The 26,044-nt window shown below is 45.6% G+C and overlaps 1 protein-coding gene across 1 annotated transcript in view; it reads right to left on the reverse strand.

The window, feature by feature from the left end:
• The window catches only part of ARFGEF2 (ARF guanine nucleotide exchange factor 2), a 103,160-nt gene extending 95,255 nt beyond the window's left edge, over window positions 1-7,905 (reverse strand). The window contains exon 1 of the mRNA XM_081255330.1: window positions 7,621-7,905. Within this exon, the coding sequence (XP_081111456.1) occupies window positions 7,621-7,741 (121 nt within the window). The 5' untranslated portion in view covers window positions 7,742-7,905. The remainder of the gene's footprint in view (window positions 1-7,620) is intronic.
• Between the last annotated feature and the right edge of the window lie 18,139 nt (window positions 7,906-26,044).

The following is a 26,044-nucleotide window of genomic DNA, read 5'->3' on the forward strand; positions in this document are numbered from 1 at the left end:
CTTTTGGTCTAAAAATCAAACTCCTCAACATAACCTCCAAGGTCTTGCATGGTAGGACCCTGGACTACCTCTCCCACCTTATCCCCAAAACCTCTCCCCCTTCATTTGCCATGCTCCAACCACACAGTGGCCTCTTTTAGTTTCTTTTTAAAAAATTATTATTAAAGCTTTTTAAAAATTTTGAGGTAACTACAGATTCACAGGCTGTTGTATCTTTTAGTTTCCTTAACCGTCATATTCCTCTCTGCCACAGGACCTTTGCATATGCTGTTCCCCCTCCTGCTGCCATAATGCCTCTCACCCTAACCTATTTAATTTTTATTTATCATTCAGCTCTCAAGACTTCCTCAGGGAAGCTTTCCTTCATCCCTTTGTCCACTCCCCTTGTGGGACCAGGTTTCTCTCCTTCATAGGAGTTGTCAGGTTGTTAGTATGACTCAGAGGACGTGATCATCTGAACAGTCCCCTTCTTCCCCATTAACTGCAAACACCATGAGAACAGGGTCTTTGTTTGTTTTGTTTTCCTTGCATCATGACACCTGGTATGACACCCAAATAAATATCTTCTGAATGAATGTCACCCTGGTTTAGTCAGAAGGACTAATATAGAGAACAAGTATGCACTGACTACTCCTTAGGACAGAGGGAAAATTTAAGAATTCTAGGTCCTAGCACAAGAAGGCTGTTCTCCCCACAAGTCTATAAAACCTAATGAAATACCTAATAAAAAAGCTAAAAGACTCATTTACAACCAAGACAGTAAACCCAAAGAAGCTTCTTATAGGAAGACTCCAGGAATGAATTCGCAAACAGTTAAGTATTTTCTAAGATAACCTTGCTGGAAAGAAAGTCAAGTATTTTCCAGGCAGGCCCCCTCAGCCTAGTGAAAAATAACTAAATACAGTTCTGAGCTATTTATATAGGAGACTCCATGTACTTGCTGATTAAGCACACGTTTTCACAAGTTTGCTCTTTTCCATAAAGAATGGTCTTACTGTTTTCCCCAGCACTGCTTACAGTCTCCCCTGAGATTTACAAGTATAGGACACAGCTCTAAATTTTTCCAACCACTTGCCTCACCAGTGTCAAAATGTCAGAGACCAGCAAAGATGTCCATAAACCAACCAATAAGGGAGGCAGGAAGAACAAGTATTCAGCTCCTTCTCCTTTAAATATGGTAACACCAATGCCTCTGAATTTTAGTAGGTCATTTGTTAGGTGCCAGGTACGGTGTCAGTTATTTATTGCGTTAGTTCATAAAACCTTTACAACAATCCCGTGACACAGGTATTATCACCTTTCTCATCCCAGGAAACCAAGGCTCCGAGAAGCTAAATGATTAGCCCAGGGTCACAAGACCAATCAATAAGCAAAGTTTCAAACGCAGCTCCCAATGAATTTTCTGCCAATCCAACAAATAAATGCTTTTCAATAATCAAAATCCAATTTTTAGTGCTGCTTCTAGACAGAGAACCTCCTCCTGCAGAACCACTATAAAGCTTTTCAACAAAAAGTAACGTCAGGGTCCCAAGTCCTATTGTTTCTCAAAATTTTTATCATCTACAGCACACATAAACAAGATGTCTAATCAAAACACCCGACTTTGCTAACATTAAAGGTTTTATTTTGTGTTTCAATTGAAAGACTTACTTTATGACAATTTAGGGATATTTTTGGCATTTTTCAAATTTTGCACTTACGTTCCTCCTAATGATGAGAATAGTTATTTCAAACATATCAAAGTTAGAAGAACAACATTGTACGCAGGAAAAAGCCATTTACCATATATTATATGGACATGTGAATGCTGAATGTTTTTTGTATATTAATATGCAACTAAAATTTATGAATATACTCCCTTAATTGGCTTCACGCTAATGACGTTTAAACAAGTTTGAGTCTTTTCTACCTTTAAAAAAAGAAAAAGAAAAAACCAAAGAACCCCCACGAGCCACATCTCCCTCCTCCCCTTCACAGCACAGCCAGACTTTGGGGAAGAGTTGCGTGCGCTCACGGTCTATTTCCTCACCTCCCACTCACACCTCAACCCACTCCAGACTGGTTTTCACCTTCAGCGTGCCACCAAAACAGCTCAAGCTAAGATCACCAATGACCCACATGTCTCTAAATCCCGTATATTAAACAGAGTAGCAAATCTAAAAGTGGATTTTATGATTTATATGTCAGCTACACATTGTAGCTGTTGCCCACCTGGCTGTGCAGATGTGGGCAAGCTGCCCTCTGAGCTTTGGTTTCCCTTTGCCTGCTGTACCCAAAGACGGACATCAATCACACGTCACAACTCCAGAATGAACAGAGGGAGTTTACTGCTGATGTAGAGAGAGGTCATAAATCAGCAAGATTTAACACCTCAAATGAAACTCGTGGGAAACCAGCTCTTTAACTTCCTTTCTTTCTTCCTGTTAGTCCCTAAATTAAACCAAAGACATACGCAGTAAAAAGCTGCAGAGAAAAAGCTGTGATCTTTTTGATTAGAGGCTTTCATATACTACATCTCAAAATTCAACTACAAAAAATAGTCTCTTTACTTATTGAATGCTCTACTTACTGAAACATCACCAAAAGTTCACTGCATAGAAACTTCACTGCCAATATAATGATTGCTTAAGACTCCAATGAGTATTTTATACAACACAAGAACTTTCGTATGGAGGAGCAATGGTAGTAATAGTTAAGATCTTGGGCTCTGGAGCCAGACTGCCAGTGTTCACAGCCTGGCTCCACTGCTTCTTGGTTAAGTCACGTCAGCCAAGTTCTTAAGGCCTTCAACGAGGATAATAATAGTAAGAACTAAACTGCATGTAGAGCGTATGGCACTGTGCCTGGAACACAGAAGTGCTTAGTACATAGTTGATATCATACAGCTATTATATAACATGTGATTTTAAAAAGTCACTCACTCGGGCTTCCCTGGTGGCGCAGTGGTTAAGAATCCACCTGCCAATGCAGGGGACACGGGTTCGAGTCCTGGTTCGGGAAGATCCCACATGCCGCGGAGCAACTATGCCCGTGGGCCACAACTACTGAGCCTACGCTCTAGAGCCCGCGAGCCACAACTACTGAAACCTGTGCGCCTGGAGCCCGTGCTCCGCAACAAGAGAAGCCACTGCAATGCGAAGCCCACGCACCGCAAGGAAGAGTAGCCCCTGCTCGCCGCAACTAGAGAAAGCCTGCACACAGCAACGAAGACCCAACGCAGCCAAAGATAAATAAATAAAATAAATAAATTTATAAGAAAAGAAAAAAGTCACTCACTCAATTGGGTGATAACGATGCGTCAGAGTTAGGTTCGTCACTATATAATCGCCCCACTCTGGTGAGGGATGTTGGTAATGCGGAGACCATGCACGAGGCGGGGCAGGGAGGGAAATACGGGAAGTCTCTGCACCTCCCATGCAATTCTGCTGTGAACCTACAACTGCTCTAAACATTAAAGTCACTCAATTTCATATGAAAAACATAGGTATGTTTAATGACAACTGGCAATTACAGAGCGCTGAGCCCCTACCTGGCACTTCGTGGGTCTTAAATTATTAAACAAGATACCAAATCTCTTACCATATATGAAGACTACTGCGAAAACAATTCATTTAAAGTTTTTGAGATTTCCAGATTTTTCCACACCATTCGAAACCACTCAGATTATCTTCTCAAGTCTCTAAACTTGATAGAGTTTAAGACCAGAAATATAATTTAAAGAGACCATGGGAGAGAATGGCTCTTAGATAAATTGTTGCGAAAGGGAGGTTTAAAAATGTAATTATGTACCCCAACTGGAGGGCTGAAAGGGTCAAGATTATTAATATATATAAAAACTTCATTAAGAAAGTAAAGAGCAACAACGTCCTTGGGGTGATGAATACTTTTACAGGCTCTTTTGATTTCTCAATAAAGCCTGGAAGGCCATGATCCTCTAATTGGGCAGACCCTATCTATGCATTTGGCATTTAGAGAAGAGGAATCCCTGAGATTACTCCAAACCTATTCCATCCTGATCATCACTGCTTTTACAAGGAACAACCCTTGTCTTCATTGAGCTTAGCAAGTTAATACTCTAATAAACACAGCCTTTCAGTCGTGTAATTACATTCTTATTTATTGCACCTACAAACCAAATAGAGCAATAAGTCATTCTTGAACGAGGAACCAACCTAAGTTAACATCAAGCAGGGTGCTTAGAGTGTCTTGTGGTTTCTCACAGCTTAAAATAATAAATAACAGAGCAAGCCTTTAGAGAGCACCTACTACATGTCAAGTTTTTTGCACACGTCAACTATCTTTTTTTAAAAATAAATTTATTTATTTTATTTATTTATTCGTTGCTGCGCGCGAGCTTTCTGTAGTTGCAGCGAGGGGGGGGGCTACTCTTCGTTGCGGTGGGCGGGCTTCTCATTGCGGTGGCTTCACTTGTTGCGGAGCACAGGCTCTAGCTGCACGGGCTTCAGTAGTTGTGGCTCGCGGGCTTAGCTGCTCCACGGCATGTGGGATCTTCCTGGACCAGGGCTCGAACCCGTGTCCCCTGCATTGGCAGGCAGATTCTTAGCCACTGCGTCACCAGGGAAGCCCCCTAACTTTATCTTTATAATAACCCCATCAGGAAGCTATATGATCTGTCCAAGGTCACAAAGATAGCAAGTAGAAGGCAAGGGATCTGAACCCAGGCGGTCTTGAGTCCACAGAACACACTCCAAGTCAGTACGCTACACAGACCCTGCATCCGTGATCCCCTCCCCCTAATATGCTACAACTGGTGGAAGGTCACAGAAGCTGTTTCCTGGAAGTGCTCCTATCGTTCAAGCATTTCAACTTTGAGCAGTCACTTACAGCTCCTCTTATCAAAATGAGTAATAATCTATACATGGCAATTTCTAAAATACTCGCCACACTGCAATGCTTCGTACACAGGCTTGTTTCAGCTACTTTTACTGGACACAAAACTGGGCCTTGAGATGCAGAGTGAAGTATCAGCAGATACTCTGCTATATGCTTTCTTCTGCAGTCATTTTCATTTAACAGCAATGACACACAAACACTGTCTTAAAAAAAAAAAAAGATGGCCAGTCTAACTCTTTACATAGGTTTCCTTGTAATAATTACTCAATTTGATGATGATGAGCCACCATGACAATCTGCTATTCAATTAACCTCTGGTCAAATTACTTCCTTTATAGGCTATTTCTTTTTTTTCTTAAATAACATCATACGGGATATTTTATTTAACTCGTCTATGTTGTTTGACAAGAAAAATATTTTTAATGGAGAACTTTTATTTTCAGTATAGGCTATTTCTTACAATTCACTACCAAAACACTGAATGTGCATTCCACAGTTTGGGTTGGAAAAATCTGAACTTCTCAACAAGGCATGATCCAAAAATATATAAAAAGCTCTCAATGTTAAGGCCCTCTATGACCCATGTGACGATTTTATACGTAGGTTCCAACAAATACAATTTGCTGAAAATTTGATGTTAAGTGTTCTGAAGGGGGAATGAAAACTCTGCCAAATAACTATTTTGAAACTTCTGCAACAATTCACTTAAAGTAACATTGAGAGGACAGAATGCAGGCAGATTTTCAAGCAGAGTTGTAAGTACCAGGCTTTTGCCTAACTAACTGCTTTGTAGTGCTTATCCTGCATTCCTGATAAAACAATATTCAACAGTTAGCCTTGGTTTCCTGAATAAAAAAGCTTTACAAATCTAAATCTCAGTAAATTCCTCTAATTGATCCTGAATTTCACAGGACTAGTATGTTTCCAGATTTTCTCAGCAACAACCACCTTTGTATCAATAGTTCTTGATCCTTGAGGGAGTCTCAGACCCCTCTGAGAAGCTGATGAAAGCCATGGCCTTCTTCCCAGAGAAATAAATGCAAAGTTCACAAACCCATTCCTAGGCCCCAAGAGAAGACTCCCAGAGTACCCTGCACCAAATGAAAGGAGAAAGGTGATGGTAACCTCCAACTCTGTGACAGAAAATCCAACTTTCCACGTATGTGGTCACTTGTTAGGGAAAACAGGTCTTTTTACAGATTCCAAACCAAAGGCATTGGGGTGATGAATTAACTTGATGTCAACTCTGGCCAAATGTATTGATCCTCACAGCCTAGAACTCTCTTCTCCTGAAATTCCACGTGGTGAATACTTCCTGCCTTTCAGTACTCGGCTCAAATGTCACCTCCTCAGAAAGGATTACTTTCTTGACCACCCTATGGAAAGCAGTCCTCAGGCCCTTTTTATCACATCTACTTTTACAAAAAATTTTACACAAGTAAAATAATTATGAAAAAATTACTTTTAGGCCTCCCCTGGTGGCGCAGTGGTTAAGAATCCACCTGCCAATGAAGGGGACACGGGTTCGAGCCCTGGTCTGGGAAGATCCCACATGCCGCGGAGCAACGAAGCCCGTGTGTCACAACTACTGAGCCTGCGCTCTAGAGCCCGCCAGCCACAACTACTGAGCCCGCGTGCCACAACTACTGAAGCCTGCAAGCCTGGAGCCCGTGCTCCACAACGAGAAGCCACCACAATGAGAAGCCTGCGCATCGCAATGAAGAGTAGCCCCCGCTCGCCGCAATTAGAGAAAGCCCCTGCGCAGAAAGGAAAACCCAACACAGCCAAAAATAAATAAACAAAATAAATAAATTTTTAAAAACTGCTTTTACTAAAGTATTTATTAGCATTCAAAAATGTCTCATTCATTTTAAAAAATTATTCTGCCTCCGCTATTAGAGTAGGAGCTCTGTAAGGGCAAATACCTTGTCTGTCTCGTTCCCCACTGTATCCTCAGCGCCTGCCACTGTGCCTGGTACACAGTGGACATTTGATAAATATTTGTTGAGTGACAAACTAAAAGATAGGATGTTGATGATGGAATCAACTACCAAGGTTTTAACTAGAGATGAATCAGACTTCTCCCCTCTTTCAATCATCTGTGGGTCCATTCAGTCAGCATCTACTGCGTGTTACGTCCTGTTGCAGGTGCAGGGGATCCAGCGGTGAATAAAACAAACAAGTGTCTCTGCCCTCACAGACCCTCTATTTGAGTGGACCTCAAGGAACGAGCAGATCTCTTTAACACTACAGTACCTGAAAGTGCAGGATAACCCTCTACATTCCCTCCTGGAGGGAGTTACGGGCGATCCCCAAATGAAAGGAAAACATACACCAGTTGGGCACTTCCAAAGCAGGCCTCAGGAGTTTCCCTAAAGCAGTTGGGCAGCTCTTCTCACAGGCTCTGCTCACATGGGGGAACTCCAACCAGCAGAACCCAGGTAAAGAAAAAGCTCAGATCAAGGGCTGCTGCTTCTGAAGGTGACGAGAGAAGGAACCAGGAAATAGGACGTCAAGGAGCCGTGGCAAGAGCCCTGGGCTGGGAGGCTGGAGAGCCAGCCCTGGCTGTCACCAACTTGCTAGGTGACCTTGGGCCAGTCCCGAGCTGGCAGGGCATCAGTTTCTCCCGGGGTATAATAAGGAGGGCGGGAGGGTGGGACTCGGGGTCGTGGGGAAGTGGCGCCCAGGAGGCCGGGCTGAGGCCCCGTGGGGTAATGGCCGGCGTGGGGAGGCCGGCGCGGGGCCGGGCCGGGGCGGTTCACCCACCGAGCGCCACCTGGCAGGCCCTGCGCAGCTGGGAGTGCTGGGGCCGCTTCACCTCCTTGTCGGCTAGGATCTTCTCCAGGGCCCGGGACACGAACATGCTCTTGGTCTGGCTCTCCTGCATGGCCCCGGCCCAGCGGGGGCTGAAGGCCCCGCGGGCGGATGGCGTTAGCAGGCGGGCGAGCGAAGCTGAGGGCCCGGCGTCCACGCCGGCACCAGCCGCGTCCGTCCGCGCCGCCCAGTCAGGAAGCGACGCCGCGGCCCCACGGCGCCGCCATGTTGGAGCGCGTCACGTGACCACGTGACTGGAGGGGGCGCTACGGCGTCCGTCGACCCGTGACCCTGGAGGGCGTGGTCTAGGCTGGGGGCGGGGCGGGGCCAGGTGGACGAGGAGGGGAGGGGCGAGGGTGCAGGAAGGGAGGGGAAAAAAGTTGGGAGGTGAGTAGAAGTGGGTGGAGGCAGGAGGGCATGTGAAGGACGGAAGAAAGGTGGTGGCAGGCAGGAGGGGTGGTGATGGGGGTGTGAGAGAGAAGGTGAGGAGAAAGGCCATGAGGAGCGTGAGAGTGGGGATGACAGGGTCAGAGAAGAGATGAAGAAGGAGACATAGAGGCGGAGGAGATCGGAGGAGAGGAAGAAAGGAAAGGGAACAAGAAGACTGGAAAAAAAGAGTGAGAGATGCTAAAGGGGTAAGAGGAGGAAAGAGAGGAGGTGAGGGAGAGAGAGAAGGTGGAAAGAAAGTTGGTGAGTGAGAGAGAGGTGATTAGGGAGTCAGGGGAGGTGAGGAGAAAAGAGAGGAAGCTAGAGGATTGGAAGAGCAGGCGGGGCGGTGAGAGGAGAGGAGGCGGGAAGGCAAGAGGAGAAGTGAGGGGAAAGGGAGGGGGAGATAGGAAGAGAGCAGGGAGGAAGAGGAGAGTTGGGGAGCATAGCAGAGGAGGGGGGAACAAAGAGGAGGAGAGGGAGGGAAAGAAAGGGAAGGGGGGATTAGGAGGAGAGGGAGGCAGAATGGAAAAAGAAATGGTGCGGGAGGGAGGTGAAGGGGGGGAGGCGAGAAAAGCAAGGAAACAGGCTGGGAGAGGAAGAGAGCAAAGGAAGGGGCGTGTGGAGGGGTGGAAGGAAAGGGCAGGTGAAAGGAAGGCAAAGGGCGGGAGAGAGAGAGATAGAAAGGAGGTGTGCTCATGCACACTCTCCAGAAATGAGATTTCACCACCCCTGTGGCAAGACACACACCTCCCACACTACCCTCCTGTCCCTGGAGTAGACCCGACTCCTGGCATCCAGTCCAGTGAACTTCTGTGTGTCCAGTGCCACATCTGTGCATGGTGCTGCCAGAAAGGACAATCCCGAGTGCACCTCCTTCTGGAGTGTATCCATCTATTTTCATAAGCCTGTGGTTCCTCCCAGTGTGGTGTGTGAGGTGGGGACACTTGGGGGCATCAGACAGGGGAAGAAACAGAGATGGCCAGTGTCACACAGCCTGCCAGTGAGGGTAAGGAGACAGATTCTGGCTCACTCTGTGCTGTCCACTGGAGCCCTTCCTTTCACGCTGCCCACCTCCCCCAAGGGAGCCATGGTGCTGCTGGGCGTGCAAGGGCAGTGTCTTTTTGGAATCTCTGGAAACTTCTGACACAGACATGCTCAGATGCTCAGGTCTCAGTTCAAACATCTCAGGGAGGCCCTCCCTGATCACTGTGTTTAAAGTAGCCCCTCTCTCCCTACAGCACTTTCTGACCTTTTTCACTTGTTGACTTGTTTGTCGTCTGACTAGGGTTTAGGCCACAGAGAAGCAGGCTGCATCCCCAGGGCCTGTTCTGGAGCTAGGTAGAAGGTTTCATGGCCGTAAAAATTCCATTGCTGTCTGGAGACTTTGCAGCTCCTCCTGCTAAGAAGTGAAGTCTGTATAGGATGGATAAAGAGCAAGGTCCCACCATATAGTACAGGGAACTATATTCAATAACCTGTGATAAACCAAAATGGAAAGAATATGAAATATATATATATATATATATATATATATATATATATAAAACTGAATCATTTTGCTGTACAGCACAAATTAGCACAACATTGTAAATCAACTATACTTCAATAAAAATTTTTTAAAAGCCTTTTGGGAATAGGGTCGGGTTTAAATGAATAAATGTTATCTCAAAAAAAGAAAGAAAGAAAAAAGTGAAGTCTGTTTCTCTACCCTCTTGTGACTTGCCTTGACCAATAAATGTGGTGGAAGTGAGGCTGTGCTCTTCCAGAGCCCAGGCATCATGAGGTCTTCAGATGTGCAGGAGCATCCGGAAGAAAGAGCCCATGGAGAGAGAGAGGCCCGTTATCCCAGCACTCCCGGCTGAGCCCAGCCCCCAGCTGACCCACCAGCTGAATTCAACAGCTTGAGAAACCCTGGTGAGACCAGTAGAGGAACTGCCCAGCTAACCCACAGATTCATGGAAAACAACAAATGATTGTTATTTTAAGCCACTATATTTGGGGGTAGCTTGTTACACAGCAATATAGACATCACTGAGACACTCCTCAGTCCTCACCTGTTGAATGAATTCGTGAGTGAATGAATGAATGTGTGAAACGCAGAAGAAAGCAGTGCAGTCCACTGACTAACAGGTGTTTTGAGCCATCCCCCCATGACAAGGTCAAGCCATGTCATTCTCCTGCTGAAAACCCTACAGCGACTCCCCATCACTCTCCATTGTCCTTGGAATTGAGTCTAAGTATCTCACTGTGGCCGACTTCTCTGGCTTCATCTCTCTCCCCCTTTCCTCCTTGTCAGGACTCTCAGGCCATTCTGGATTCCTTTTTGTTCCCATCAAGGGCTTGACTTATGCACCTCTGTTATGCTCAATCATTGCTTCTCCTTGAGGGCAGTACCACCCCCAGGGACATTTTTTAAATTTTGTGGAGGAAATATTTTTATTGTCATGACAGGGGGAGCAGGAATGCTTGTCTACATCCTGCAGAGAGCTGGACATTCCCATATAGCAAAGAATTACACATGTCCCACTTGGTTGGACTAGACATTCCTGGAGGTGAAAAACCTATTGATAATGATCTGAACCTAGAACCTACATATAAACACAAAGCATTTTTGGTGCGGTTTTAATATATATTGAATTTTCCGGGAATGCAACTGTGATTATAATTCAAGGGAAAACTGTATTTTGTCTGGAACGTTACCAAATGCTGTTCACTGTTTCAAAACCACATTGCCACCATTTAGGCCAGCCATGGTATTTGAGTTGCCCCAATGGCACCCTTCATTTGCAGCTGTTGTAATCCAGGGGATTTGACTTTTAGGTTCTAGCAGCTGACTGATTCATTATATCTTAGTGTAATAGCACCTAAACATTTATATACTGAAATCAAATCTGCAAATTACACATTGCTTTCCTTTTGTTTTGTCTTTATTAGGTCATCATATTTTCCAAAAAATTATGTGCATAAGAAGGTTTCATTATCTATGAATTTCAATTCAGAATAGTTAACGGAGGTAGAGTGTGCATCCGTGAAGGTGGAGACATTGTTCTGTTCACAGATCTATGCCCAGAGCACATAGGAGGTGCTCAATAACTACTTATGGGACGAATGAATGAATGAATGAATGAATGCAGGGAGGGAGGGAGCTGGATTGGGGGCCACAAAACTTAGTCATCTAATCAGCAGGTTATCTGGGGGCACAACTTCTGTTTTTCTATGGCGTAATAATGGTCCCCAAAGTTATCCACATCCTAATTCATCTCCAGTGAATATGTTATGTTAGGGGGCCAAAGGAGCTTTGCAGATGTGATTAAGTTAAGGGTTTTGAGACGGTGAAATTATCCTGGATTATCTTGTTGGCTCAATATAATAAGAGTCCTTATAAGGGGGACACAGAAGGGTCAGAGTCAGGAGGAGATGTGTTGATGGAAGCAGAGGTTGGAGTGATTGTGGAGCCACAAGCCAAGGCACGCAAGCCTCTAGAAGCTGGAAAAGGCAGAGAAACAAGTGCCCTGAGTGCCTCACAAGGAACACCATCCTGCTGATCCATATTACACTTCTGACCTCCAAAACTGTGAGAGCCTAAATCTGTGTTGCTTTAAGCCACTGAGTTTGGGGTCTTTTTTTTTTTTTTTTTTTTTTTTTTTTGCTGTACGCGGGCCTCTCACTGCTCTTGCCTCTCCCGTTGCGGGGCACAGGCTCCGAACGCACAGGCTCAGCGGCCATGGCTCACGGGCCTAGCCGCTCCGCGGCATATAGGATCTTCCCAGACCGGGGCACGAACCTGTGTCCCCTGCATCAGCAGGCAGACTCTCAACCACTGCGGCACCAGGGAAGCCCTAGTTTAGGGTCATTTGTTACAGCTGTTACTTTGAATTTCAGCTAAACAAGAAATCCTTTTTTTTTTTTTTAGTATAAGTAGGTCCCATGCAATAATTTGGACATAGTTATATTTTTAGAAGAATTCGCTGTCTACCTGAAACTTAAATTTAATGAGATACGTTGCATTCTATTTAGCCATCCTCCTCCCAGCCCACTTTGTCCAGCAGCCACGTTGCACCCAGGAGGCGATCTTTGGGATAGAAGTTTTTCTCAGCAGAACAAGAGAGAAGGCGCCTGAGTCCCTGACATTCTGGAGAGTCATGCCAACTCTGGGGTGCCATGCCAATTCTGGGGTGCTGACCCATTGGCTTTTACATGAGATAGAATAAGCACCTTTTATTTTCATTTCCCTATCTCTTGCAGCTGAACCTAGTCCTAACGGATAAAGTTGGCAGCCCACACTGTCTGCTTTGACTCCTGCTTTCCTCTGAGTAATGTCTTGACTTGGTAACAAGCACCAGTCATTTAAGGCCCTTGTGGCTGTGCCTGCAGTCTGCCTTTCCAGCTGCCAGTCTGGCTTCTTCCCATGATACACAGCCTCTTTATGAGCCCAGCCGTCCTGGATGACCACCCCCCACCCCCCGCTCCCACAGTGCCTCTGTGTGTCACTGCTCCCCTGGAAACAAATTTATTTTCCACGTTTACTTTAAGGCCAAACTCAAGTGCAGCCTCCTCAATGCCTGTCAGCACGGCTGGGGAGGGGGCTCGAGGCAGAAGCACCATTTGGTTGGGGCCTCATATTTAGGAAAAGCCTCAAATGTAGATTTTCAAGATTGTCTCCAAAGGAGGCAATTGTATGCTGCTTGTTTGGGTCCATGTGTCCAGCTGCACTAAAAAAGTGTTCACTTGCCCAATGTAAATATTTAAGACACCACAGTTGTGGGGTTTTGTTGTTTGTTTGTCCCTGGATCTTGGTTTGAACTCCCTGAGAGGAAGACCCCAAGACAAGGATTCAAGTGTGTTTGGGGAAGTGATCCCAGGACACAGCAGCAGAGGAGTGCAGATGCAGCCAACACAGGTGTGCTATCAAGCCCGTCATCACTGAGGGCATCTGGGCTTCCATCCCATCGGAGAATTCTGGGAGCCAGTGTAGGCATGTCTCAGAGTTATCCCAGCCAAGGGATGGGAGAGCAAGTGTATTCATTCACCAACTTCTCACCCATCACTGACTACAGGCTGCTTCTGGGGGCATCAGCTCTGACACTGTGTCCTGCTCACAGGCTGGCCAAGCCCCATGGCTTATGCAAAGCAGCCTCCTGCAGCCAGGAGAGGTGAGTACCCAGGGCAAATGTCTGGAGCACTGACCAGGGTCTGCTACATGCTGTTTTGGTATTTTATGTTTTTTGTTTGTTTGTTTGTTTGTTTGTTTGTTTTTCTTTTTGCGGTATGCGGGCCTCTCACTGCTGTGGCCTCTCCCGTTGCGGAGCACAGGCTCCAGACGCGCAGGCCCAGAGGCCATGGCTCACGGGCCCAGCCGCTCCGCGGCATATGGGATCCCCCCAGACCGGGGCACGAACCCGTATCCCCTGCATCGGCAGGCGGACTCTCAACCACTGCGCCACCAGGGAGGCCCGGTATTTTATGTTTTTAAATATGCCAGACCCTTGGCCTGAGAGCTCTCTCTGGACCCAGATGTGTGCCTGGCTGAGCCTAGGGCACACCAGAAATGCCAGTGGGTTGACACCCTGGGGAGAGCTACCCAGTGATGAAGAGACAACTCTGGCCGCACACCCTGTTGTGGCTTCCTCCCCTCCCCTGTGTCACTTCCCCTCTCTCCTACTGGTGCTTCCCAAATAAACCATGTGCATCCAAATCCTTATCTCAGAATGAATGAGTTTCTGGGGAACCCAACGGCGGTAGACAGGCCAGTAACTCTCCAAAGATACCCACCCACATGCTAATCTCCAGAACCTGTGAATATAACCTTACGTGGCCAAAGGGACTTTACAGATGGGATTAAGCTGAGGATTTTTTTTTTTTTAGTTTTTATGTAATACTGGAGTATAGTTGATTAACAATGTTGTGTTAGTTTCAGTTGTATAAATTGAGGATCTTGAGATGGGAAGACTGTTCTGGATTGTCTGTGTGGGCTGAATATAATCCTAAGTGTCCGTGTAAGTGAAAAAGGGAGGCAGAAGAGTCAGAGCCAGAGAAGGGAGAGGTGACAACAGAAGCAGAGGTCGAAGTGATGCCCTTGCTGGCTTTGAGGATGGAAGAGGACCACAAGCCAAGGGATGTGTGCCGCCTCTAGAATTTGGAACAGGCAAGAAAACAGATTCTCCCCTAGAGCCTCCAGAAAGGAACACAGTCCTGCTGACACCTCGAATTTGGCTCAGTGAGACCCATTTCAGATTTCGGGACTCCAGAACTGTGAGGTAATCAATTTCTGGTGTTGCCACTAAGTTTGTGACAATTTGTTATAACAGCAGGAAGAAACTAATACCTAGACAGTGAGTGTATCAGACAAGGTTCTGAATTGTGAACAACAGCATTCACTCTAGATAATTTAAGCAGAAAAGTGTTTTATTAAAATATACCAAGAAGCTGATAGAAACTCTGGGAGGGCCAGAAAATCAGGTTTGGAGGCTTTGCAGCTGGATGCAATGTCTATATTTCACTGCTGGGCTATACCAGAAAGATCCACTGCCACCATCCTGGGTACAGGCTCCACGGCCAAGGCTGGGTATGGGATGCCATTTCCAGGACCCCCACTTCTGCAAGCTGCAGGCCTCTCTGCTACTCTTACCTGATGGATTTTAGGTGGGCCTTCTTCAAGTCACTCACCTCCAAATTGAAGGCTGGTGTGGGTGTGGCTGATTAGCAGAGCCAAGGCCACGTGCCAGCCCCTTTGCTGCAAGGGAGGCTGGAGATCATGTCTGGCTTTGCCTTCCACTCTTGAGGTGGGAAATCCCCCAAATATAGACAGAGTGGCCAAAAGCATGGCACATGTATACTCACAGGTAATCTTTAGATAAATCAGAAGGACAAGGATGGCCCTTCCAGGTGAAAGGGCCTCAAAAGAGAAAGTATTATGCAGAGGTAAAGAGTGCAGACTCCAGATACAAATGGTCTGGGTTGGAATCCTTTTTTAATTTTAAAAAAAAATTTTATTTTTGGCTGCATTGGGTCTTCGTTGCGGCACACCAGCTTTCTCTAGTTGCAGAGAGCAGGCTTCTCATTGCAGTGGCTTCTCTTATTGCAGGGTACAGGCTCTAGGTGTGCAGGCTTCAGTAGATGCAGCACCCGGGCTCAGTAGTTGTGGTGCATGGGCTTAGTTGCTCTGCGGCATGTGGGATCTTCCCGGACCAGGGCTTGAACCCGTTTCCCCTGCACTGGTAGGCAGATTCTTAACCACTGTGCCACCAGGCAAGTCCCTGGGTTGGAATTCTGACTTTACTTACTTTCTGGCTTTGTCACTCTGGGCAAGTGACTCACCCTCTTGTGTCTGTTTCTTTATCAGTAAAATGGGGATAATAACAGTGCCTGCCTCGTGGGTTTGTGTGAGGATAAGTCAATGTATATATAAATCACCTAGCACATTACCTGGCACATAGTAGGTGCTCTGTATTTGTTCTCACTCAAAGGACCAGTTTATTACTTTATCAGTAGATACCCACTGGGTGAAGAACAGTTTGAAGTTCAGGATGGGACAAAAAAGAGAAGACAGGGTCTCTGGATCTTATGCTTTATTATAATTGAGGGTGGAAAACAAGACACAATCAAGGGTGAAACAATACAAGAAAAAAAATATCATGGATATAGGCGGATTCATAGACACAGAGCGTAGATAAGGGGTTTTCAGGCCCTGGGGAGAGAGGGGGATGAGAAATGACTGCGAATGGGTACAGAGTTTCTTTGGAGGGTGATGAAAACTTTCTGAAATTAGATTGTGGTAATGGTTTCACAAGTCTGTGAATACACTAAAAACCATTGTATACCTTAGATGGGTAAATTGTGTGATCTGTGAATTAAAGCTCAACAAAGCTGTCTTAAAAATAAAGAAAATAGGGTTTCCCTGGTGGTGCAGTGGTTGAGCGTCCGCCTGCCAGTGCAGGGGAAACGGGTTCAAGCCCTGGCCCGGGAAGATCCCACATGCCGTGGAGCGGCTGGGCCTGTGAGCCATGGCCACTGAGCCTGTGCAGCCGGAGCCTGTGCTCCGCAACGGGAGAGGCCACAACAGTGAGAGGCCCGCGTACCGCAAAAAAAAATAAAAATAAAGAAAATATACTGGAAAAATAACTAACAATGCAGAAATATGAGCGCTAAGAGTGGATAACACACATGGTACTTCCCCCATGCCACACTGTTCTAAGTCCTTTTTTTTTTGGCCTCACCTAGCAGCATGTGGGATCTTCCCCAGGGATTGAACCTGCGCCCCCTGCAGTGGAAGCACAGAGTCTTAACCACTGGACCGCCAAGGAAGTCCCTAAGTACTTTTCTTTTTTTTTAAATTTTATTATTTTTGGTTGCCTTGGGTCTTCGTTGCTGCTCAAGGGCTTTCTCTAGTTGCGGCGAGCGGGGGCTACTCTTCGTTGCAGTGCGTGGGCTTCTCGTTGCGGTGGCTTCTCTTGTTGCAGAGCCTGGGCTCTAGGCACTCAGGCTCAGTACTTGTGGCTCGCGGGCTCTAGAGCACAGGCTCAGTAGTTGTGGTGCACGGGCTTAGTTGCTCTGGGTATGTGGGATCTTTCCGGACCAGGGCTCGAACCTGTGTCCCCTGCATTGGTGGATTCTTAACCACTTAATCCATAAGGTGGATTCTTAACCACTGCGCCACGAGGGAAGCCCCCTAAGCGCTTTTCTTAAATTAACTCAACACTACCCCAGGAGATAAGTAGTAATAGTACCTCCTTTTTACAGAAGAGAAAACTGAGGCTTTATGAGGTTTCTTGTCCAAGGTCACACACAGGTTCTCATTAGCACTGGGATTTGAATCCAGGCTACCAGGCTCCCACAGCTGAGCTCATCTCTATAGGGCACTGTGTTTTAAGATGTGGCAACTTAGTATACAACTAAGTGACTTGGGGCAGGAGTTTGGGAGAGCCACAGAGGAGGGAGGGAGCTGGATGGTGGAGGATGCTTGGGCCTAATCTAGGCAGAGAGGAGAGTGACAGATATTTCCTTCTGTCCTATCACTCTGTGGTTCTCGAACCCTGTTCTAGGCACTGGCAACACTGCAGTGAACAAAATGCCCAAGTCCTTACCCTCATCGAGCTTAATTTCTAATGTGGAGAAACAGATAATAAACACATAAACTAATGTGTGTGGGGGGGTTGGTTGAAGCCTTATCTGTATCATATTTTAAATTTTTACCAAGTATTAATTCTTGTGGCAGGTTTAAAATATGTCCACAAATTCTTTGACACTCCTCCCATTGAGAGGTGAGATCTATGTCCCCAACCCTTGAAACCGGGTGGGCTTTTGAGACTATATCAACTAATAGAGTAAGGCAGAAGTGATGTTATGTTTTTTTTTTTTTTTTTTTTTTTTTGTGGTGCGCAGGCCTCTCCCTGTTGTGGCCTCTCCTGTTGCGGAGCACAGGCTCCGGACGCGCAGGCTCAGCGGCCATGGCTCACGGGCCCAGTCGCTCCGCGGCATGTGGGATCCTCCCGGACTGGGGCACGAACCCGTGTCCCCTGCATCAGCAGGCGGACTCTCAACCACTGCGCCACCAGGGAAGCCCGATGTTATGTATTTTTGAGGCTAGATCATAAATAGTGGTTCAGTTTCCACTTTGCTCATGTGAATGCTTGTGCCTGAGCCCTGAGTTCCATTTAATCAGGAACACTGCCCTGAGTCCACCACGCTGTGAGGAAGCCCAAGCAGCCCACGTGGAGAGCCCAGGTGGAGATAGGAAGATGCTGAGCCCCTCCAACCCCCAATGGCTCTGGCTCCCACTGTCCCAGCTCCAGTCATTGCAGTCCTTGTCACACTGCAATCACAGGAGAAACTTCCAGCCAGAACTGCCAAACCACACCCTTGCCGATTTCCTGACCCACAGAAACAGTGAGAGGTACTGATTATTGTTTTAAGCCACTAAGTTTTGAGGTGATTTGATCTGCAGCTCGGTAACCAGAACAGTTATTTAATCAAAAATAATTTGATGACAAAGGGAAAGATCACCCTGCTAGAATGGATCTAAGAGAGAATACTCAAAACAGGAAAACTTCTGCTGTTTTCTAGCTGACAGGGGTTGGTGGCCTGGACCAGAGCCGCAGCAGGAAAGGTGGTGAAAAGCAGGCAGATTCAAGACCAGTTTAGAAGGTTACATGATCATGCCTCAGGAACTACCTGAATGTGAGGATGAGGGAGAGTAGGGTGTCTAGGATGACCCCCAGGTTTCTTATTTGGGGAACCAGACTGGTGGTGAGGCCATTTACCAAGCCAGGGAACGCAGGAAAAGCTGGCTTCAGAAGGAGAAGGGTGTTATAGACTCCAACTCCAAGAATACCCCTTCCAATGGACATTCCTCTTAAGCAATGCCAGCCTCTCTGAAACGTCTTAGTATATCTAACATTTTTCTTCTCATAAAAGGGAAAGAAGACCCTCCACCCCTCCTCCATCCTCAACCTTCATGCAATTTATACATTGGCCATCAGAGGGCGCCAATGTTCTGATTAGACTCACCACCTGGTCCTATTTTCCACCCCCCTGAAAAAAAGGAGGGAAAAAGGTTTTGGTTTACCTCTTCTTGCCTCAGAATCATTCTCATGCGCTACCTTGGCACCAGAAGAACATCTAATAGCTATGTCATGTGTGAGTGTGGTACCGGCTTATTTTATTCCCCAGAGCTAATCAGAAAAAATCTCTCTCACCACAATTTTCCATGAGCCCATTTTACAAAGTCTGGGGACTTTTCCTTATTTATTTTCTTTGCCAGTCTTGCGTGAAAATCAGTCAGGTTTGATTCTGATTTGCTGACACTTCTGCCTGATACTCCCTATGACCCCCCCATCCACCCCCGCGATCTATGACCTTCTCTTTTGTTGCCTTTTCTCATTTCTGTGCTTCCAGCAGTGGGACTGGAGCTGTGGGACTGGAAAAGCTAAGAGGATAATTCCTCCTTATACTGAGTTCAGCCTACAACTGCCCGGTATGCCCCCGAATTCTCCAAGGGGTTTTAACGAGTTGGGGGGCGGCAGGGTCTCAGAGTCTCCCGGAGCCCAGTCCTCTGACGTCTGCTGTCCCAGTTACCTTACTGTCCTTCATGATGGTGCGAGGACCCCATATATCTCCTGACCCTCCTGGGGGCTGCTGCTTCCCTCTCAAACCTGCACTGGCAGGCACTGGCAGGCACTTTAAGGCTAAATTCCAAGCTGGATCCTATCAGAAGTGATGGTTCTCAGAGCCTCTGGGGCCCAGGAGGAGAGGGGACCAAACCCGCCCACTGTTTTCATTAGTGCCCCAACTGGAAGAGATTATTTGGCGAAAGAATCTCTGCTTCTAAAGGTACCAAGACTCTAGGAATTGCAGATTCTCTTTGGTCTGGTAAAAATTATCTCCCAGACTTAAGGGCTCATAGAATTCATCTCAGCCCACTCAGATCTCTGCTCCCCACCTGGTTTTACCACAGTCAGGACTAATTTCTCTCTCTCTGGGTTCTCTTGTTGCTTGTGTCTCTATTAAAGCAATTATCCTGTTTTTTTTTTTTTTTCTTCTTCTTCTTTTTGGAACCTGAAGCTCCTTAGGGCAAGAACCACTTTTTACGAATCTCAGAATTTTCTAGAGCTGGGGTACCCAACATCCCCCTGCTACGTGCGCGTGCGCACACACACACACACACACAACCTGGCTAGACAATGAGGAGGGTTTTTTTGGTTTGTTTTTGTTCTTTTTTCTTTTAACCAGTTCATGGTACTTTGGGGAAAACAACAATGTAGTGAAAATTTTATAAACTTAAATAACTGCTGTTTATTCTAATAGTTTAATCTCTTTCCCTTTTTGGCAGGTAGCGGTGGTTAAAATGTTCTTTCTTTGTGAAGTAATGATGAAAAGAATTCTTTAATTTTCTTTTATCTTAAAGTCTTTACTTAGCAATATAAAAAGGAGACCATCTTATGTAGATCATCAAATCACTTGTTTTATGGAAATGTAGTCTGATTCCAGACAGCCCCGTGCCTAACTCAGGAAGAAGGGGAGAAAAAGCCACTGGGATACTACTCATAGCCTTTCCCACAGCAGTTTACAGTTTATATGGGCCTTTCTCACTGCTGTAAACATCCACGTTCATGCTGACAATAGCATTGGGGTCCCTGGATCAAACTGTGCTTGAAATCAGTACATCCTCAGGACTTTTCAGTTACATAGGCTGATAAATTCCCTTTTGCTGCTTAAACCATTTGGGGTTAGGTTTTCTGTCACTTGCAATCAAGAGTCCTGATTAATACATTTATCAAACACACTTATTCTTGTATTCAGGAGGTATACTCCATGTGTTGCCAAGAGCTCATCATTCTGATCTAAGAGCATGGAAGGAAACCAGATCCTGTATGTAGCAGTCAGGGTCCAATCAGAGAAGCAGAAACACCTCTAGGTATTCAAACTGAGGGAATATAATACAGGGAATTGGTCATGTGGGTGATGGTAGAGCTGAGAAGCCAAACAGGGCATATTAGGCAGCTCGGTGATTAACCAGAGAAGGAAGAGGCTGCCACCCTTGTAGAGGGAGAGAAAAGACAGGAGTTGGCATTAACGGTGGCGTGGGAGCCTGGGCCACCTGCTGGAAGCTTTGACAGGCAGCGGGATCCAGGACCCATGAGGCAGGGGCTATAAGGCAGGAGCTGGAGACCCAGCAGCTGCTGAAGATGCTGTTGGAGGCGGAGAGAAGAGAAAAATGCTCAGGATCTTCCCTTCCTTTCACCCTCCAACCTCCAGCCACTGCCTCCCATTTGGCAGAATCCACCCAGAAACCAGGGAGGTTATTACAAGTACAATACCTCCCCGGGTCCCGGCACATAACAGGCCTTTGGGAGGCGCTGGTTGAATTTGGATTTGAAGAAAAGAGAGAAGTTTGTAGTTGCTTCATCTGTACAGTGAGGATAAGGATAACAGTGGCAAGTAGGACAGGCTTGAGGATTAGGTGAGCTGAGTAATGCCAAGCATCAGCCCAGACATTGGCATGTAGTAAGTGCTCAATAAACACATCCTAATAACCACAATCTGTACCACTGCCATACAAGGCAGGTATGAGTATGTTATTATTCCGGTTTTACTGGGAGGCTTAATTCATTTTGCAGCAGTGGTTCTCAACCAGGGATTACTTTGCTCCCCAGGGGATACGAGGTTGTCACAAAGTGGGATGAGGGTGCTACTGGCCTCTAGTGGGTAGAGGCCAGGGATGTTATTAACCCCTCAATGCACAGGACGGTACCCACAACAGAGAAGTATCTGGAGAGAGCCCCAGGCACACACCACAGCTGCAGCGGAACCCAGCGTGCGTTTCCTTTTCTCCCTCAAGTCCCTTTCTTCCCCTCCCCCAATGCCTGACACTGCTTTCAATGCCCCACTGGTTTCTGGGAAGCATGTCTGCCTATTTATAGAATCTCAAGTTCGGAAGGGCCCATCTAAGTGTCTCAGCCCAGCCAGGCAGGCACTCTGTGGGGAGCTATTCGGGTGTTATCTCACTTAATCCTTACAAACGACCCATTGAGGCTGGTGCTACTCCCTGTCCTTCACAGATGGGGAGACAGAGACTCACAGAGGATGAGTGAATTTCCACACAACTAGGAAGTGCTGAGCTCCCGACCTTGAACCCAGGGCTGTGTGATTGCAGAGGCTGGAGTTGACACCATCTTGCCGAGGACACTTCCAAACTCTCTTGAACACTTCTAGACAAGGAGGTCCAACCAACAGCATCCACCCCCATCTCCAAGAGCCACATGGCAGCACAGCCCGACTTGGGGATGTTCTGGGCTGCTAAGGGAGGAGGGGGATTAGACACTGAAGGGGCTGCACAATCAGTTTCACGTGTACCAACCAGAGTCAGGAGAGTGTGGATGGACTGGGTCCAGAGGGCGCTGGATCAAGGGGCGGAGTGTAGGGAGATAACAGGATACTACATATGAGTGAGTTTACCATTTGTGAGTATTTTCCTGTGATTTAACACCTTGGCACATCCCCAGGAGATAGATGAGGCTCATATGCTCCCAGGAGGGCAGCTTGAAAAAATGTGTGTGGTAGAAATGCCAGGACTGCCCCAGCAGACCACGCAGGAAGGGAGCCAAGACCCAGAAAGGCAGGTTTGTAAGAGTGAGGACACTAAAACCCCGCCCTGCCAGTCTGTTCTGCAAACCCCAGGGAATTCTCCACTTATCTGCACAAGAGAGATCTGGTGGTGGAAAGCTCAGGGGAGCTGGCTTCTGTAGATCAGGGCTGGTGATAGGAGATGCTGCCATAGACCTGGGCCCTCCAGTAGGAGTGGTGTTGCTGGCCATATCATGTTTTTTTGTTTGTTTGTTTGTTTTTTAATCAGCTCTCTTTCTGAAGAACATTTAGGTTATTTCCAATTTATCGCTGTTACGAGCAAAGTCTCAATAAACATCCTTGCACACGTGGGTATGTTTTTCCCTGGGGTAAAAAGAAGTGGAATAGATCAGCAAGAGGGTGTGTGTAATTTTAATTTACTAGATATGCCAAATTTCCCTCCAAAGAGGCTGCTATCAGTTTATAATCCCGTGTCCTTATATCCTTACCCATGCTTGATAACATTAATTTCAAAATTTGTATTTCATAACTAGTGAGATTGAAGTTTTGTTTTTGTTTTTGTTTTTGTTTTTGTTTTTTGTGGTACACGGGCCTCTCACTGTTGTGGCCTCTCCTGTTGCGGAGCACAGGCTCTGGACTCGCAGGCTCAGTGGCCATGGCTCACGGGCCCAGCTGCTTCGCGGCATGTGGGATCTTCCCGGACTGGGGTACGAACCCGTGTCCCCTGCATCGGCAGGCGGACTCTCAACCACTGTGCCACCAGGGAAGCCCGAGATTGAAGTTTTTCATGTATTTGATGATCATCCGTTTTCCCTTTTCAGTGAATTGCCTGTTTCTCTCCTTTGCCTGCTGTTGTACTGGGTCATTTGTCCTTTAAAAAAATTAATCTGTGGGACTTCCCTGGTGGCGCAGTGGTTAAGAATCCACCTGCCAATGCTGGGGACACAGGTTCGTGCCCTGGTCTGGGAAGATCCTACATGCCCACATGCCGCAGAGCAACTAAGCCCACGCACCACAACTGCTGAAGCCCGCGCGCCGCTGCAATGAGAAGCCCGCGCACCGCAACGAAGAGTAGCCCCCGCTCGCGGCAACTAGAGAAAGCCCGCGTGCAGCAACAAAGACCCAATGCAGCCAAAAAAAAAGAAAAATAATTAATTAATTTGTAGGAATTCTTTTTTTAAGGTATTTATTTGTTTGTTTATTTATTTATATCGAAGCACAGTTGATTTACAATAGTATATTAGCTTCAGGTGTACAACATAGTGATTCAATATTTTTATAGATGATATTCCATGTAAAGTTATTATAAAATATTGGCTATATTCCCTGTGCTGTACACTACATCCTTGCATCTTATTTAGTTTATACCTAGTAGTTTGTACCTCTTAATCCTCTTCCCCTATCTTGAATTTGTAGGAGTTCCTGATACAGTTTTGGCACTAATCTTTTGCTTGTATAAGCTACAAATATTTTCTCCCATCCTGTTCCTTGGTTTTCAACTTTGTTTCTGGTTTTTATTCTTCTTGTTGAGCTGATAGATATTTATAAAACTCTTCACAACAACTCCTGTTGCAGAGTTAGCAATCAGTAGCAATAACAATGGCAAATGTGCAATGGATGCTTCCTCTATGCAAAACAAGCCTGGGGCTAGGTATGTGGGAAGCAAACCAGGCAAAATTTAAGGGGGTGCCAAAAAACCTCCATGACTGGAAGAAATGATATTTATAATACAGTATCTACAAAAATCAAAATGAATATGAACAATCCATAATGAACAAAATACCAACATTTTCTATAAGGACAGGATCAGTAACAGTGCCATGTGGAGCCCTACTGGAGCCTGAGACAAGAGGCAAAGTCTGTAGTACTGCTCCTGTCTATTTAACATGTGGGATATTTTTATCCATCATGGATTTTTTACATTCATTTTAATTTTTAAAAAACATGGTATTACAAAGATCATTTATCGTAATCACCGAGTTTTTTGGTGCCCCCTTAAATTTTGTTCCAAAGCAAGTTCCTCACTTGCCTCACTCTAGTCCCAGCCCAGGTTCCAGGCACCCTTCTAAGTGCTTTCAATGTATTAATTCCCTTAATCCTCATAAGAACGCTAAGAAAGATGGGGAAACTGAGGCACAGAGGTATGCTTTAACTTGATCACGGTCATGTGGCCAGTCAGTAACAGTGCTGGGGTTTGAACCCAGCCCATCTGCCTCTAGGTCTTATTCTGTGTATCATGTGACTTTGGGCAAATCACCAGCCTTTTCAGGGCTTCAGTTTCCTCATTTGCTATCCCCTCATTGCCACTCCCAATAAGGATAATAATAGCTGCCCTGCCTACCTCTAATGGTTGTTGTGAGGCTTAAATGAGATAGTGCGTGCCTGACAGCATTTTGCAAACTGTAAGGTACTGTGCACACAGAACGCAGAATACATAGCAATCAAGAGCCTGAGCCTTGGAGCCAGCCTGCTTGGGTTCACAACCTAGCTCTGATCTCTGTTAGTTGATTGAGTTTTGGGCTACTGATTTTGCTATAAACATCCATGTTAGATTTTTCTGTAGACATAAGTTTTCAATTCATCTGAGAAAATAGCAAAGAGTATGATTGCTGGATTGTATGGTAAGAGTAGGTTTAGTTTGTAAGAAACTGCCAAACTGTCTTTCAAAGTGGCATTTTAAATTCCCACCAGCAATGAATGAGAGTTCCTGTTGCTCCACATCCTTGCCAGCATTTGGTATTGCCATCCATGCTTAAACTAAAGCCCTACTACACTCATTTCATTCGTTCATTCATTCATTCATTTATTCACTGGCATGAATTCATTCAAGAAATATTTACTAAGCACCTGCAATGTACAATACCCCACACACACACACACACTGTTCCAGGTGCTGGAGATATAACAATGAAACAAGATGGTGTCCCTATCTCGGCTGTATCTATTAGATCCAAATGATATATGGTGATGGTGATGATGATGATAGTAGCTAATTTTAGACTCCTCACTAAGCTGTTCTTTATATGCATTAACTCAAAGGAAGTACTACTGTAATTTCCCCCATTTTATAGATGAGACAACAAAAGCAGACAGAGGTTGAGCAACTTGCCTGAGGTCACACAACTGGATATGATGGACCTGAGGTCAAACACAGGTTGTCTGGCTCTGTTGTGAGGCCATCTGTCCAGGTTCAAAACCCAGGATTGTTTAGGTTTTACACCTGTTGTTCTATCATAATTATTAATAGCCACACCCATTGGTCTCAAGACTGTGCTGGTTTGGATGATAAATTATATGGTCAGTCTACATCTTAGCCATGTAAAGTCTTTGTGTATGGTAAAACTTCAGGAAACTTTAGAGTTTCACAAAATCCCAGAATCCAAAGCTACCTTACAAAAAAAGTTTCCTCATTGAATAACCTATATATATTGAAGATTCTGAATACTAAATTCCCTCTTGGAAATCCACAATATTAGTAAAAATAGCAGAGTTTCTGGGAAGCTCCATAGTTAAAAACAAAAATAGAAATGATTTAATATGATTAAATTCAGTGCTTCCCAAAACTATTTGATAACAAAAATCCTTTTTCTTCACCAAATGATATTCTTGGTCCTGTGGAAAATAATTTAGAAAACACTACATTTTAAATATTATGGATAAAGCTAAGGCAAGCAGAAGAAATAAGTGTTAGAGAAGAAATTAATGATATAAAGAATAGGAAAAGATAGAGAAAATAAATGATATTAAAATTTGGTTCTTTGAAAAGATCAACAAAATCAACAAATCTTTAGCCAGATTGACCAAGAAACAAAGGGAGAAGACTCAAGTTACTAAAACCAAGAATGAAAGAGGGGGCATCATTACC

Source organism: Mesoplodon bidens, assembly GCF_964165515.1.
Source record: "Mesoplodon bidens genome assembly, chromosome: 15".
In the NCBI taxonomy this organism is placed as follows: domain Eukaryota; kingdom Metazoa; phylum Chordata; class Mammalia; order Artiodactyla; family Ziphiidae; genus Mesoplodon; species Mesoplodon bidens.